The 14,680-nt window shown below is 38.6% G+C and overlaps 1 protein-coding gene across 5 annotated transcripts in view; it reads right to left on the minus strand.

Annotated features, from left to right (window-relative positions):
• The window catches only part of COL11A1 (collagen type XI alpha 1 chain), a 132,213-nt gene that overhangs the window by 31,683 nt on the left and 85,850 nt on the right, over positions 1–14,680 (minus strand). For all 5 annotated transcript variants that reach the window (XM_033067093.2, XM_033067094.2, XM_033067092.2 and 2 more), the window contains 8 exons: positions 13,545–13,598; positions 12,779–12,832; positions 8,682–8,735; positions 7,626–7,733; positions 6,777–6,866; positions 6,436–6,489; positions 771–878; positions 174–281 (listed from right to left, as the gene is read on the minus strand). In XM_033067093.2, the coding sequence (XP_032922984.1) occupies positions 174–281; positions 771–878; positions 6,436–6,489; positions 6,777–6,866; positions 7,626–7,733; positions 8,682–8,735; positions 12,779–12,832; positions 13,545–13,598 (630 nt within the window). The remainder of the gene's footprint in view (positions 1–173; positions 282–770; positions 879–6,435; positions 6,490–6,776; positions 6,867–7,625; positions 7,734–8,681; positions 8,736–12,778; positions 12,833–13,544; positions 13,599–14,680) is intronic.

Raw genomic sequence — 14,680 nt, forward strand, 5'->3', positions numbered from 1 at the left:
CTGTCCCTCAGACATTTAGTTACAGAAGAGGTTTTTAGGTATTTTTTGTACTAGGCAGAGGGAATTTGGGGGAGGCAGAGATAAGATTTGTTGCTTCATCACGCTATTTATTGTGAGGAAAGCTACAAAGAACTGTACTGACAGATATTCTAATACCAATTATAATGATTCACCTTGTCACCATCTTCTCCAGGAGAACCACTAGGACCAGCAGGACCAGGAAGTCCTACAGGACCCTGTATTCCATCACGTCCAGCTGGACCTTGGGGGCCTTTTTCACCCTGGTTTTGAAGAAAATGAAGCAATTCACATTATCACAGGAGAGTAATGAAAATTGCAGTACAGGGAATCACAGTACCAATACAAAATGAAAAAACCCACCCCCCTTCAGAAAAATCCAAAAAACAATGGAACAGGAAACACCACAACAGAAAGAAAACTATCAAGGGAAGAGAATATATAAGAGAGTTATGTGAAGTATTAATGGAAGCTGATGTCAAATACACTTGTACTCTAATGCAGAGTGGCTGGGTAAAAAGTTTTAATGAAAGACTGATTTATATCAGTCTCTGATATTAACAGGTTTAACCCCTCCTAGTCTTAGAGAGCACAATAAGAAATGTTTCACTATATACATATCTGTAAATTTAAAATGAGTAGGTTGGGTATTCTGAGAATACATATTGAACAGGCAAACAGCAGAGTGGGAAGAAGTGACATTCTGGAATGAAGAGTGTGCTGGGGCAGTTTCCTGGGCTGTGATTACTCACGGGAGCACCCTTCTCTCCAGCAGGGCCTGGAGGCCCCTGGGGGCCGGGACGGCCGGGCAGACCAATGGGGCCAGCAGTGCCCGCGGCTCCGCGCTCTCCTGGCGAGCCCTGGAAAAGAACAGGGGATAAAGGCATTCTCAGAGCCCTGGTGATGCTGGTGGTTGTCATGAGGCAAGTCAACAAAGATGTTTATCAGTGCGAGTTCAGCTGGTTGAAGGTTACGCATCCATCATTGTGTGCAAGTAGAAAAGGCTGAAAGGACCAACTCGAAGTTCATACTCAGTACAGTTCATACAACACTGATCATATTTTTCGTAAACACCACTTCCTGTATTTGTTCATCTAATGAGAGTGTCCTTAAAAGTCTGTTTTCAAGAACTTATTTCTTTCTGTGTTTTCAAAATATATTAACATACTACTTTGATGAAAGAATATTCACCATATCAAAATATAGAACTAAGCCACACGACAACCAAAATTTTGGGAAAGCTTTGTGTTGTTCACTGGTGTGATGATCACATTTCTGCATTTCAATTCACCTCTGTAAAAATCCATTCAAATATAGTGACTAACTTAGTGTGTTCTACAGAGGAGGTTTTTTATGTACAGGCATCTTTATATAATCACAGAAGTTAAAAATCTAGTATTACAAATTAAAGGTGAAGCAACAGGCACCTGCATCTTTGTTTTCTGTCTTTTAAATAATTTACAGTTTTCGTGTTGAGTACTGTTAAATGTTTGTTTGTGGTACTAAAATATTTCCCCAGCTTTTCAGCTTTAGACCTCAAGATAGTTTGCAACACTTCAAAGTTATGATTGGTAATTTCACTTCTCCAATTGATATACTACAAGCAGGATGATACATCACAGAATAGAACACTAATAGGTGGTGTACCCTGAGACTCTAAATAGCCTTTTTTTTCATGTTTAAGCAAGATCAAATTTGCTGTATTTTAGTTATTTGATATTCTGCTGGAATTTTAAGATGCTTTCACCTATGAGGACCCTATTTTTTTTGCTTTTACTTATGATATACTTGTCCCAGACTGACCTCATTAGCATAACTGGTACTAATTTAATATTAAGGTGATTTTCCCTCCACATAAATGGGACAGAAAAGAGTGCTGAATGGTTTCTCAAAGTATTTTAGCAAGTTATTTTAGTAAGATCTAAATTTGCATGAGTGTTCAAACAAAGTATTTGTATGGAAATCATAGATGACTTTATCCTTCCAGGTGTTGGGGTTTTTTTAAAGTCTGGGTGGCTGCCTAAGTTTCTGTCCTATTTCTGTTATTTTAGCTCCTAAGGCTTCAGTGAATTCAACAAGAAAAAGTCATTACCCTACAGCCATTCTACCATGGTCTCTGATCTTGTCAGCTCTCATAAGCTAAACAACTTTATGTCATCTCATCAGGAGGATGTAAGAATAGAGAGGAAAAAACCCAAATAACTCCTAGATCTCTCCTGTGTCAGACAGCAGACACTAACAGAGGTCATAATTTCCAGAAGCTCTTTAATCAGCCAAGTTTTCACATTTATCTTTGCATTTCACATGAGCTGTGAAGAGGGACTACACCTTCTATTTTCAAGGAACTGCTCCTTTCTCTGAGAGAATGGCCTCTGAGCACAGCAGTATAATTTATAGTCCAACTCAGAAAAACATTTTAAGCAGCTTCTGAAGTCTGTTCTCTCTTTCTGTGTTAGGTTCTTTTGGGGGTTTTTTGGGGTTTTTTTTGTTTGTTTGTTTGTTTTGTGTTTTTTTTTTTTTTCTGGTCACTCTGTCCCACTATGAAACGAGCTCCTTATGTTATGAAACCACTTTTTAACCTTTGGTCTTTTAAAACTTCTCTACAGACACATTTTGTCTTGTATTGCTATACATACTATACTGTGCTATACATACTACATACGGTATCATTAGCAGCCTTGGTTGTATCTCACTTCCTGTAAGGAGGTATGTAATGACAGCCATTGTATACATTGCATAGTAGTAGCAATACTTTTTGCTGATGGTTAACAAAATGCTCAACAAGTGAAGGTCCCCATGACTGTAAAATGTTGTCAGATAGATGAAGATAGCTCTAGATAGTTCAGTGCTGATAATTGGGTAGCCTACAGCTGGCTTATTCTGAGTCTAATTTGAGCATCCTATTCCTAAATGAGCAAATGAAAAATGACTGCTTGACATTCCAAAGAGCTATCTCTCATCAGCATTCAGCATTCCACACGGTAGTAGGAGAAGGGAAGAAAACAAACAGAAGCAACAAAGAAAGCAGATAAAAGAGAATTCTTAAAAAACCTTAACTCTCTGCCCCACAATAACAAAATAACAACCACAACCCCCCAAAAAACCCCAAACCAAGAAAATATGCCCCCCCTGCCCTCAGTCCTGCAGAACCCCCTCTTGCTCTGACATGCATTCATGCACCTCTTTCTTTTGTCCAAATCCCTCTAAACAGAGTAATTGGCATATGCACAGAATTTGGAGCAGTCATTTGTTTGGTATGCTTGCAGATGTATGCACCAGCCAAATAAAGCTTATAATTGACTACATATGCTAGTTAGAAACAATTGGTATTGGCAGGGAATCTGAGGAAAGTCAGCCAGTGGCATGGAATCTCTTCCTATTATAAATGGCAAATGAAGACTCCACTGCAATTACACTTCTGTGTGTACCCACTGTTGGCTAAAAATAGATGGGAAAATATTTTCGGACTATTTGATGCTCAAGGTCTGCTGTGAGCTTCTGTGAAAAAAGCAAGCAATCCTGGTTTTATTATGGTGCTTGAAGGTGCACAGAAACTCAGCATTAAGGGCACCTGCTCACCTTTTACACAGAATACTGTTTCAAGATAACAAGTTAGTAATTAAAGATAAAACAGATAAAAATCCTACTGACGACTCTTGGAATACTTTAAGGGCAACTTGGTCCTGTTAGTACCTCAAGTGGCCCCCTTGTACTACAATGAGTTCAAAATATATTTTAAAAAATTACAAATTTTGCCCTTCAAACTCTCTTTCAACTCCTGCTACCACTACATTTATTTCCTAAAGACCCAAAAAACGATATGCAAAATTTCTCAGTCTCCTTTCTTTCTATGACTGTTTACCTTAGCAGGAAGGGTGGCCCCAACAGAAAGGGGTTTCTGAACTGAAGTCCTTGGTAGTGTGCTCCTGACACCCATACTCTGTGTGTTTCTGGACTATAATTAATGATGATTTCAGTCTGGCACTGAACTCCCATTAGCTGGGGAGCATTAATAGTGTTCCTGGATTTTCTCTACCAATTTAGTTTCACATGATAGGAATACTTTTCATGAGCTCTGAGAGAGCGCTGTGATTTAAATTAAAGGATGGTAAATGGGGATAATTGAGACATCGTCCTCAAAAGAGCTCTGGTGTTTTCAACTAAAACACTGGCTTACACACACTCTATAAGAATTAGAAAAACATGGATCATCTGAATTTCAGTTCAAGCATATGGATTTCAGAATACAGACAACTATCACTAGATCAGGTGTGCCTCACATTTTGTGTGATGTGTGTTTCTGAGGACCCATGACAGGAGTGGCACAGCTCCTGTGAGGACAGTGCTGGCTGGCTGCCACGCATCTGCTTTGAGCTTTGCCTGTGCTGGCTGCTCGGTGCATGCTCAGAAGGGCTCTGGGTCACTGCACCTGAATCATGTGCTTGAGAGGTCAGCCCAGCCTTAGGGGCTCCTTCAACAAAAAATCAAGACATGACCTTTAGATTGAAGAGACTATTCTGGTCTATGTTTTCTTGACTTTGATTCATCCTTTCTTTTAACATTTCAGGTTCTTCAGATGGGTAAGATGATAACCCTTTTGACTCTCCCTACTAGCTTCCATTCCATTCCATTCCATTCCATTCCATTCCATTCCATTCCATTCCATTCCATTCCATTCCATTCCATTCCATTCCATTCTTTGTTTTGGTGCTTTTGGGAATATATATATATAGTGCACAGTGTTAAGAACTGCAAATTCAGGTTTTTGGCATTAAGAATTCAATAATTCATTTTAAGAATTCAAGTCCCCTGTATTACTTTTACTGTACCATGTGTGGCTTTTTATCCTTGTTTAATGCATTCTAATCTGAATATGAATTGCAAGGACATAAGAGAGCTTTGTTGAAGCACATAGAAACTCAGCTCCTCCATTACTTTTTTTTTCCTAACATGAATAGCTGTGATTGATTCTTTTTTTTTTTTTTTTTAACCTCAACTGCACTGAATGAAAGAAATAAGTTGACAAGATGACTGTCAAAATCTACACAATTCACATTTGGGAATAACTCTACCATGTTTTGAATGCCAGTGCATCCTTGTAGAACTTCTTTTCAAAAAGCCATGACAACAGAGAACAGGCAACTTGAAGCATACTCTACTATAGAGCTTAAAATGCCAAGAAGGAAAATTCATGCACAACATGACTTTTCACAGTTGTACAAAGGGAACACAGGAGTACTGGGTTTGTATGGCAAGGGTTTGGTAGCAGGGAACTACAGGACTGACTTCTGGGAGAAGATGCTATTATCTCCCATGTCCAGTGGAGCTCACAGCTGTCAGCTCCAGGATGGACCCGTAAGTGACAGGGGCAGAACTCTTGGATAATGAATTTAAGAAGCGGAGAGAAGATGCACAACAGAAGGGGAGCAGAGATCCACCCACAGCCCATGGAGGATCCCACACTGGAGTAGGTGGATGCCCAAAGGAGACTGTGGCCCTGTGGAGTGCCTGCAGTGGAGCAGGTTTGCTGGCAGGACTTGTGACCCCATGGGGGACCCACACTGCAGCAGCTTGTTCCTGAAGGACTGCACCCTGGGGGGGATCTGGGCTGGAGCAGTTAATGAAGAACTGCACCTGTGGGATGAACTCACACTGGACAAGTTCAAGGAGGATTGCCTCCCAGAAAAGGGGAAGAGTGTGAGGAGTCCTCCCCATGGGGAGGAAGGAGTGGCAATGTGTGGTGTACTGAGGGCCATTCCCCATCCTGCTGCACTGCTTGGGCGCAGCATAAAGCAAAAATCAGGAGTGAAGTTCAGCCTGGGAGGAAGGGAGGGTGGGGAGAAGGTGTTTTCAGACTTTGTTTTTGTTTCTCCTTATCTATCCTACTCTGATTTGATAAAAAAGAAATTAAATTCATTTTCCCAGTTTGTTTTGCCCATGATGTAACTGGTGGCTGATGTCCCTGTCCCTATCTGGACTCACAAGCCTTTCAGTGTATCTTGTCTTCTGCTGTCCAGCTGAGGAGGGCAGGGGTGGAACAGTTTGGAGGGCACCTGGCATCCAGCCAAGGCAAGCCCACCACAACAACATGAGTCCACCAGTCACTATCCATGGAACCACCAGTCACTATCCATGGAATTTTGCACTGCAGAAAACCTCTCTCATCTCAAAACCAATTTGTGTAAGTGAGAACTATCAAGCAGCAAGTAAATGTTATAACTAATTCTAGTGGCAGAAGGCTTCAGATATTCTCTACCTTCATAATCCCTGCATGCTTGTAAGTGTGGATACTTAGTAGTAGTCTGATCTGTCTGCTGTTTTAGACTGTGTTAATGAAAACACCACAGCATCTAAAGGAGAAAAAAGGTTATTAGGTAATATTGTTTCTATTTCCATAAAATTATTCTGTTTACTTACCATTGGGCCAGGTGGACCCTGTGGGCCTTCCCCTCCTTTCAGACCAGCTGGACCCTAAAAAATGGAAAGGAAAAAAAAAGCTTGTCAGCTAAACTGAAAAGCTCAAGAGTAATTTTGCAACACATATAATAGGAAACACATAAAGATCCAAAGAAACAAACCTGAATAAATTCCTTTCTTCTTATCTAGTCAATTATATTTGACAATGTTGGATGCTTGACGTCTGTTCTCTTATTGCATTTATTTTACACACATTGAAGACCTCATGAAATAAAGGAGTTAATACATTGTTTCTTTTATTTAGAAATACCATGCCAATGGCTCTAGTGCTTGTATCATACCTGAGCACCTGGAAGGCCTCTCTCTCCAGGGAAACCACGAAGACCTGCTGGTCCATCCTTCCCAGGAATACCTTGAGGACCTGGGTCACCCTGGGAAACATATTACATTTGGATTTTAAAAAATGTTTAATAGTTAGCTGTACAAAGAGCGATGAAAATTAGCTACCAGATCCTAGTTATAGTAATGAAAAAAAAGTTGTACCCCCAGATATTCACCCACTAATTCTTTTATCAGTACAATAGTCTGTGGTTACATTTATAATGAACTTTGACAAAATACAGTACCAGTTATGGAACAGAAATACTGAAAAACACAACAAGCCATAAAAACATGTTTAAAGACACACTAAATAAAAAAAGTTTGATACCCACTTATAATCAAAAATTGAATGGAATTACATAGAAACTAGATAAGTAATATTTTTCTTGTTCCCCAGTGGTAGCTAAAAATTAGCAAGGAGTTTAACTTATTCCATGAAATTCTGCCTTTTATTCACTACTACACATCTGACTTTAAATGCCAATGTGCAATTTTCTACCTTGGTGTGAAAATGTCATTACTTAGTATCTCCATATTGAATACATAGTATGTGCAAAAGCTTTTTTAAGAAGTTTTTATTACAAAATTATTAATTTTTGGCTCAAGAGAAGTCTGCTTCAGTGGAAGCAGACACAGCTCTAAAATTAGAAACTTCCATTCTTCTAAGTCCTTCTGGGTGAAACCTGCCAATCATGATTTTACACTGTATGTTCTCATTTTATTCTGTATGTCTACATGATGATTTGAAATGTCACACTGCCAGCAGTTTATCTGTCCCTTCCTGTTTGCTCCCCAAAGCCACATCCTACCTTAGCACCTTCTTTTCCTGCAGCACCTGGGAGGCCTTGTTCACCTGGGGGACCAGGAGGACCTGGATGGCCTCTCTCACCAATTGGTCCAGTCTCACCAGTAGGACCCTAGGCACAAGAGTACAACTTTAGTCACCTGAAGGTATTTAATGTCTTGTGGAGTGTGGGAGGAAGTGGAGAGGACCAGATTCTCAATATCCAGCTGTTATTTACCAAACAGTATTGCCATTGCTCAGCGTACAATCCTCACCTTCCCTCCAGGCAAGGCTGACTTACAAAATATCTTTGTCCTATAAAATAAATCTTGCATTGCATTTTGCCTGCAGACACGTCTGTGCAGCTTCCAAAGAGTGAAATCCTGACCTTGTTCCTTAAGCACTGAAGCTTTACAACACAGCGTGTATGGGAGAAGGTTACAAAAAGGACACGGGAGAGAAATCCATGTACTATTCTTGTCTTGAAACATTCTATACTGTTGTTTTTCTGAATAATAGGAATTGTAAGGCAGGAGAGTTGAAAGATCTCTCTTCAGATTCCCTAGCAGAAAAGTTCCACTGAGGGAATTCACTAAAACAGCTCTAAATGCTTGATTAAGTTGTAGATTAATAAGGTTAAACCAAATGAAATTTTGATAATTTATCTCTCCACAATCTCAAAGTTACTGTAGTTTTTTCTCTGGCAAGAAAGTGACACATTGCATCATTCTTTCTAAAACGATTAATGGTAGAGAAATCTATCTCCTTGACTTCTGTAAACCACCAATTTCATAATCACATTAAAAAACCCTGAAACAACAACAAACAAAAAATCCAAACCAAAACCTAAAACAACATGGAAAGGGAACCCAAAATTTTTTTTTTCTTTTTTTTTTTTTTTGTGTGGGATCACTGATGATTACTAAGTATAGCTTTGTGACATTGTTATGCAACTTTTGTTGCAAAAATTAATATAACCTTAAATATGGTCTTTCTAATGCAGCAAAAGCAACTGCCTTATCCATAATCCAACCCTTAAACCTTGGTGTCATGAAGTCAACTATAAAAGGAAATTATTTACCTGAGGGCCAACAACACCACCAGGACCAGGAGGACCAGTTTTTCCTTGAAAACCCTGTGAAATAATTATAGAATATTACATTACCCTCTATAAGTTATGGAAGAACAAATTTCATATCTGTGCTGAAGAGGTGAATGAGAAATTCCATGTCACACACTCCTTTTCTTCAGGAAATAAAAAAAGAGAAATCCTTTTTGTCTGTGTATGCTTAGAAATGAAATGTTGATTAATCTCTCTTCCATCTCTCAGTTCCCATCTCTCTGAGGTGGTACAGCAGTAAAAATTGCCATCAGTTTTACAGATCTCTCTAGAAGAACTTGATTAGATGAGTTTGAATGCATAAGTGATGCAGCTAAAAGACAGTTGAAAATACATTTTTACATATATATATTATGAATCATAAAACCTGACATAAAAATGCTTTTTAAAGAAACACACAGATGGAGGATTATGTTGGAAGGGCATTAAAGATAAAGTGAAGGTGAGACAAAAAGAAAATGAAAAGAAATAAAGATCCAGGGAAGGTGAAGGTTATATAGAAATGGTAGAAAAGGCAACATGAGTTGCCAAAAAGAATGAAGCTAATGAAAAATCAATGTGGTGTCAAAAACAAGTAGAAAGGAAATATTTTTGAGACAATTTTTTAGAACATGGGCAAATTATACAGAATTTTCATTTTTTAATCAGCAGCCCCAGATTTCAGGTCAAAATTAGTCAATAAACTGATTGCGAACATCACTTTATAATAGCACTGTTTAATGCATCTTTGATTTATGCTAAATTATTTCTTTCAAATGTTGGAGGAGTATTAGTGCATTCCTTCTGGGTCACATTAGGATCCTACACAATATTGCCTGTCTGCCTCCTGCTCTGCTCACTGTGTAAAAACAAAGGGGTCCTCTGGCCCCAGTTATGTCAAATGTTGGGCCCTACTCAGCTTTCCTCTGGGCACAGTCTGATTGATAGTTGCCCTATTCCATCAGTTCCAGTTTGAGCTGTTCTGCCTCAATCTGATTGTCTTCCTGCTGCCAGGCAGATGTTACCAGGGTTCACTTTGGCCCCTAACTCAGGTGCTCTCTCTGACCTCTGATATGGTCCAGATAAGGGAAAAAAAAAAAAAAGAAAAAAAAGACAGAAGTATCCCTTTATTCTAATGACAGAAAATCAGAACTGCTCCAGATGGAATCATTCCCATGTCCCTTCCTTTACACAATCAAAGCTTCCTCTGTAAGCCTGCTGCCAGGAAAGTCAAAGAATGTTGAACATCACCCACTTACAGAAAACACCTTGAGAAGAACTCCTAGTCTGGATTTTGCTGAGTGCATTGATACTTTCTTGATAATAATGATGGGTTCACCACCCTATTCTGTTACAAGCTTGTCTATTCCTACCTTTTTAAAATATGTAAAAAGCAAAGGAGATTTCAGCAACAGCTACTCAAGAAGACCTGAAACTTCCATGGCTTCATCTAAAATATTTAGCAATTTAAAAATTACACTAATGTCTCATGTGTGTGTTTTGAAGCCTCTATTTTTTTATTTTCTGTGAAAGAAAATTTAATGAAATGTTTTATTGTAGCAAGAAGAAGGCCCTCAGTTAATTCTGTAGTATATTTCTATTTTATCTCTTCACAAACATGAAATACTAAATTCTTCCATAACAGCAGACAATCTAGCAATGCTCACTGTTGAGACCTCCTGCCAAACTGAGATTGACATCACTGAAATTTATAATCCCTTCTAAGGACAGGCTGGCATAATTGGTTCTCAGTATAAAGCTTATTCCTGCATTTATATTCCAAATTATTTACCATGATATTACTGTACCTATGTCTACAATTTCAACAAATAGTGTCAGTTCTTCAAAGTGTATTTGTCTTACTGGGGGAAAAAGTTGCAGCCTCTTCTCCACCAACAGTTACCTTGGCTGCTGTCAACATGTGCTTATCATTCCATAAACAATCTGCAGAGCGCAACCTGGGAATCTGGCTCTCTAATTTGTTAAGCTTGACTATGTCTCTTATCCTAATTCCCTAATTGTTGAAATGCCCATATGCACCAATGAACTTTATAATAAGATATGTGTCTAAATAAGAAACAGAATTCTTAATACCCTTATCTACCAGTGAGTGTAATGAAAGTTTTCTATTTATACCCTTTTAAAAAAACTTGAAGTGGATATGTTCATCAGGAAAAGAAAGTCAACAAGCCTACTGACTGATTTAAAACCATCTGGTTTTCCACAAAGACACATATATGAGAAACCATGGGGGGAAAGATTTTAAACATAATTTTGGCCCAAGTTAACAAACACACCGGGCAGAAAACAATTCTAATGAAAAGCTGCATCTGCTCCTAAGTTACTCCAGCTTTTTTAAGGGTATAACCCTACCAAACCCAAAGTGATACAAAATTAGGACATAGGAGAGAGTAAATCCTCAGGGACCTGTTTCAAATTTCACACAGTACAGTGTCCATAGTTTCATTGTATTTTGAATATTTTGTTACAGAATGTCTGAGGTTGGAAGGGACCTCTGGAGTCATTCTGTGCAACTGCTCTGCTGCAGCAGGGCTGCTGAGAGCTGGCTGCTCAGGAATGTGTCACCATGGCTTTTGAATACCTCAGCTGGACACTGCAGCCTCTCTGGGTACTCTGTAGCAGTGCTTGGTCACCCTCACACAGAGAAAGCATTTCCTGATGTTCAGGTGGAACCTCCTGTGTTTCAGTTTATGCCCACTGCCTCCTGTCACTGGGCACCACGGGAAAGAGCCTGGCTCCATCTTCTTTACAGCTCCCTTCAGGTGTTTCTGCACTTGGGTGAGACCTGAGCCTTTAGGCTGAGCAGTCCTGGCTCCATCAGTCTTTACACACACCAGAGATGCTCCAGTCCCTTTATCATTAGTGGTCCTTTCCTGGCCACTCCAGGAGCTCTCTCTTGTCCTGAGGAGTCCAGAACTGGACACTGCTCCTGGCCTTAGCAGGGCTGGACAGAAGGAAAAGACCTCCCTGCTGCAGCACAGGATGCTCTCTGCTTTCTCTGCTGTACTGGCACATTACTGACTCATGTTCAAAGCAGTAAAACTAAAGGGAAAATTGTAATTTTTTAACAGCAGAGTAAAGAACAAGTTAGAGCTTCCTGCACTGTAAACAATGATTGCAGTTGATCCTTACGGTACACAACACAGTCCTTGCATCATTGCAAAGAAAAAGAACAAAGAAGTCATCAGTAATGTTTCACCCACAAAAAAAGCCACTATCATTGCAAAGCATTAAATGTCACAATGCTACAATACAAGCAGAAGAAAATCGAGATTTTCAGAGGGATGTGTTACTCCAAGCTGGGTGCTCCTCCTTCCAGCAGTGGAAATGACTCAGCAGTCACTAACAGATTTCCAGTGAAGTTGGAGCCTAAAACACATTCTACATGCTGAGAAAATTTCACAATAAATTAATTTATGGCTTTCTCTAGCTCTGAAAAATCCAAGTGAGAATTTTCATTTAGTAATGGAATAAGAGTAACATTTTGACACTACAGAAATGTGTTTTTTAAAGATAATTCAATTAAAAGTATTACATAGCATCTTTTTCATATTGATGCCAGAATTTATTTCTTGTGATTCTTAGAGAGATTGCATAGTTTCAAAATTTTATTTTATTTTATTTTAATATATTCAGTCATTCCTGATTCTGCTTTCCAAAGGTCTTGGCTTTTCAGTTTTCTAGCTGCTTATCATCAATAAGACTTTTTTTTATGGTACTATTTTTGGTACATGGCATTCAGTGGGAAAACTACTATATAGTAGTTGCCTGAAAAAATCTTAATTTAAATTGCGATCTGGGTATTAATCTTTTTTACTTCTATTGAATATTTAATCTTATTCTGATGTTACTAACTGACATACCAAAGAATAACCTTGCATTTGTATCATGGGAGAAAAATAAAGCTTTCTCACGCCCCATCTACAAGCAAAGTGCAGTTATGTAACCTCTTGGTGCCAGCCTCTTTCCTTTTTCCCCACTGTCTCTGTTTCTTTGGTTCTGATCACATAATCATGACCTTTAGGACAACACTAACACAGCAGAGTACATTTACTTACAGTCTCACCCCGCTGTCCTGGGTGTCCAGGCAAGCCATCTTTTCCAGGTGGGCCCTGAAATTATAAAATACATAAATCAAGTAATTTCTTAGCTATCCTCAAAACAGTGTGCAATGAGCTGTCAGAATCTTTGCTCTCTGTTTATTTCTGGACTAGTCTTTGGCAAATTTTAACTGCTCCTATATTAGCTAGCTAGGAATTGAATACTTTTTCCTTGTGTCCTTCCTATTGTGTCTTAGTAATTGCTTGGAGAATGACTGCTGTCAAATGTAAACATGTTCAAAATTGATTTCTGTTAATTCAGAAACCATGGAAAGTCCCTATAATTCCATTTGTCTTAATGACTCAACACAAATCTAAGGATTATAGAAGTACTTAATGAAATTTCAGGGTTTGGAATTGGAAATAAAAGCAGCAAATGCATGGGAGAAAAAAAAATTCTCAGGTTGATTGTTGGTTTTGTACTGCACATGAGCAGAGGCACACCAGAAGAACCTAAACTGGTTCAGGGGGCAGCTCAAATGTGCTATTACTTCTTTATGTTTCTGCTAGTAGTGAATGTCTCCTTCCTCTTCATTTTTCCTCAGTGAATCAATCATTCAAATCATGCCTAGAATACGACTCCAAACCCTTAAGGCTCAACAAGAATATTTGTAATCTATACATAAACCATCCCTTACATATATTTTCAACTATTCACTTCAGAAGTACTCTACAAACATTGCAATTCCTGTTGTTGCACATACTTTACAAAAGAGATACTTACTGGAGGTCCCTTTGGTCCGGGGAATCCAACAGGTCCCTGAGGCCCTTGTGGTCCCTGGATTAAAGGCAACCAAACAAATGGAGTTTTACTCAAACTGGATTGAAAAGTTTGCTTCAATTATAAAATATACGAACCCTGTAGGTAATGTCTGGATTTAAGCACAAAGCCTCAGCCACACCGTCATAAATATTGGTAGCAACAATTCACAACACAGACACTGGAGGGATTTCCTGAAAGCAACAGTGCTTGTGTAGGAATGCAGTAAAAAATGAGAAAAACTGCTTAAAATCAGCTATGTTTGCATCTTACCCCTAAAACTGTGCATAATAAAGTAGGAACCAACTGTGAGTCAGAAGCACTGTTCTTCCATGTTGCATACAACAGGGGATTTATTTAATAATTTGGTCATCTTTTTAACTTTTAGTCCAACATTCATCTTTAGCAATTCATAAGCCCTGATAATATTTCAAACCAGCACAACAGTACAAAATTCCAAATAGAATAAACTTTTCAGAGTTAGCTAGGATTAAATACAGCATTTTTGCTGTTATGAAAAATAGTTTAAAAATCCCATGATATATGAACATTTTATTTTTGTAGTTTTGTATATATCCAGGTATATGGAGTGAGAAAATTTTCATGCAGCATGGTTTTACAAATTTAGCTAAAGATGATCAACTGACTTAGTGCATTGTGTGCACTTGCATGTATATTCACATGTAAATATCTATACACATAGATACTGACACTAAGTACTAGCTTACATGACTCTTTCTGAAGTTATTATCAAAAAAAACCCAGAGGCCAGCTTTTAATATTTACTGTTGACAGGCTGAAAGGTACTGTGTCAGCTTATGAAAGTCCTTTTTGTTCTTTAGTTTTTAATGTACTAAGTGAAATCTTAGGAGTCTTACTAATTTTACATGGTTCCACAGCTGAGTTATGTACCCATACATGCAAGACTTTATCCTATTCTTTTTGGTGTATGATGTGTGGGTTTCCCATGACATCTCAATATGTTAGAAATGTTGGTTTGATGCAAAAGACTTGAAGAAGGAGGCCACATCTCCCAAATTATTGTACCCTTTTGCTCCTCAAACTTCCATAAGGCTCATTCCTTAGAGCCCAGGCTTGCA

The sequence above is a fragment of the Catharus ustulatus genome, chromosome 9 (genome assembly GCF_009819885.2).
Source record: "Catharus ustulatus isolate bCatUst1 chromosome 9, bCatUst1.pri.v2, whole genome shotgun sequence".
NCBI classification, from domain to species: Eukaryota; Metazoa; Chordata; class Aves; order Passeriformes; family Turdidae; genus Catharus; species Catharus ustulatus.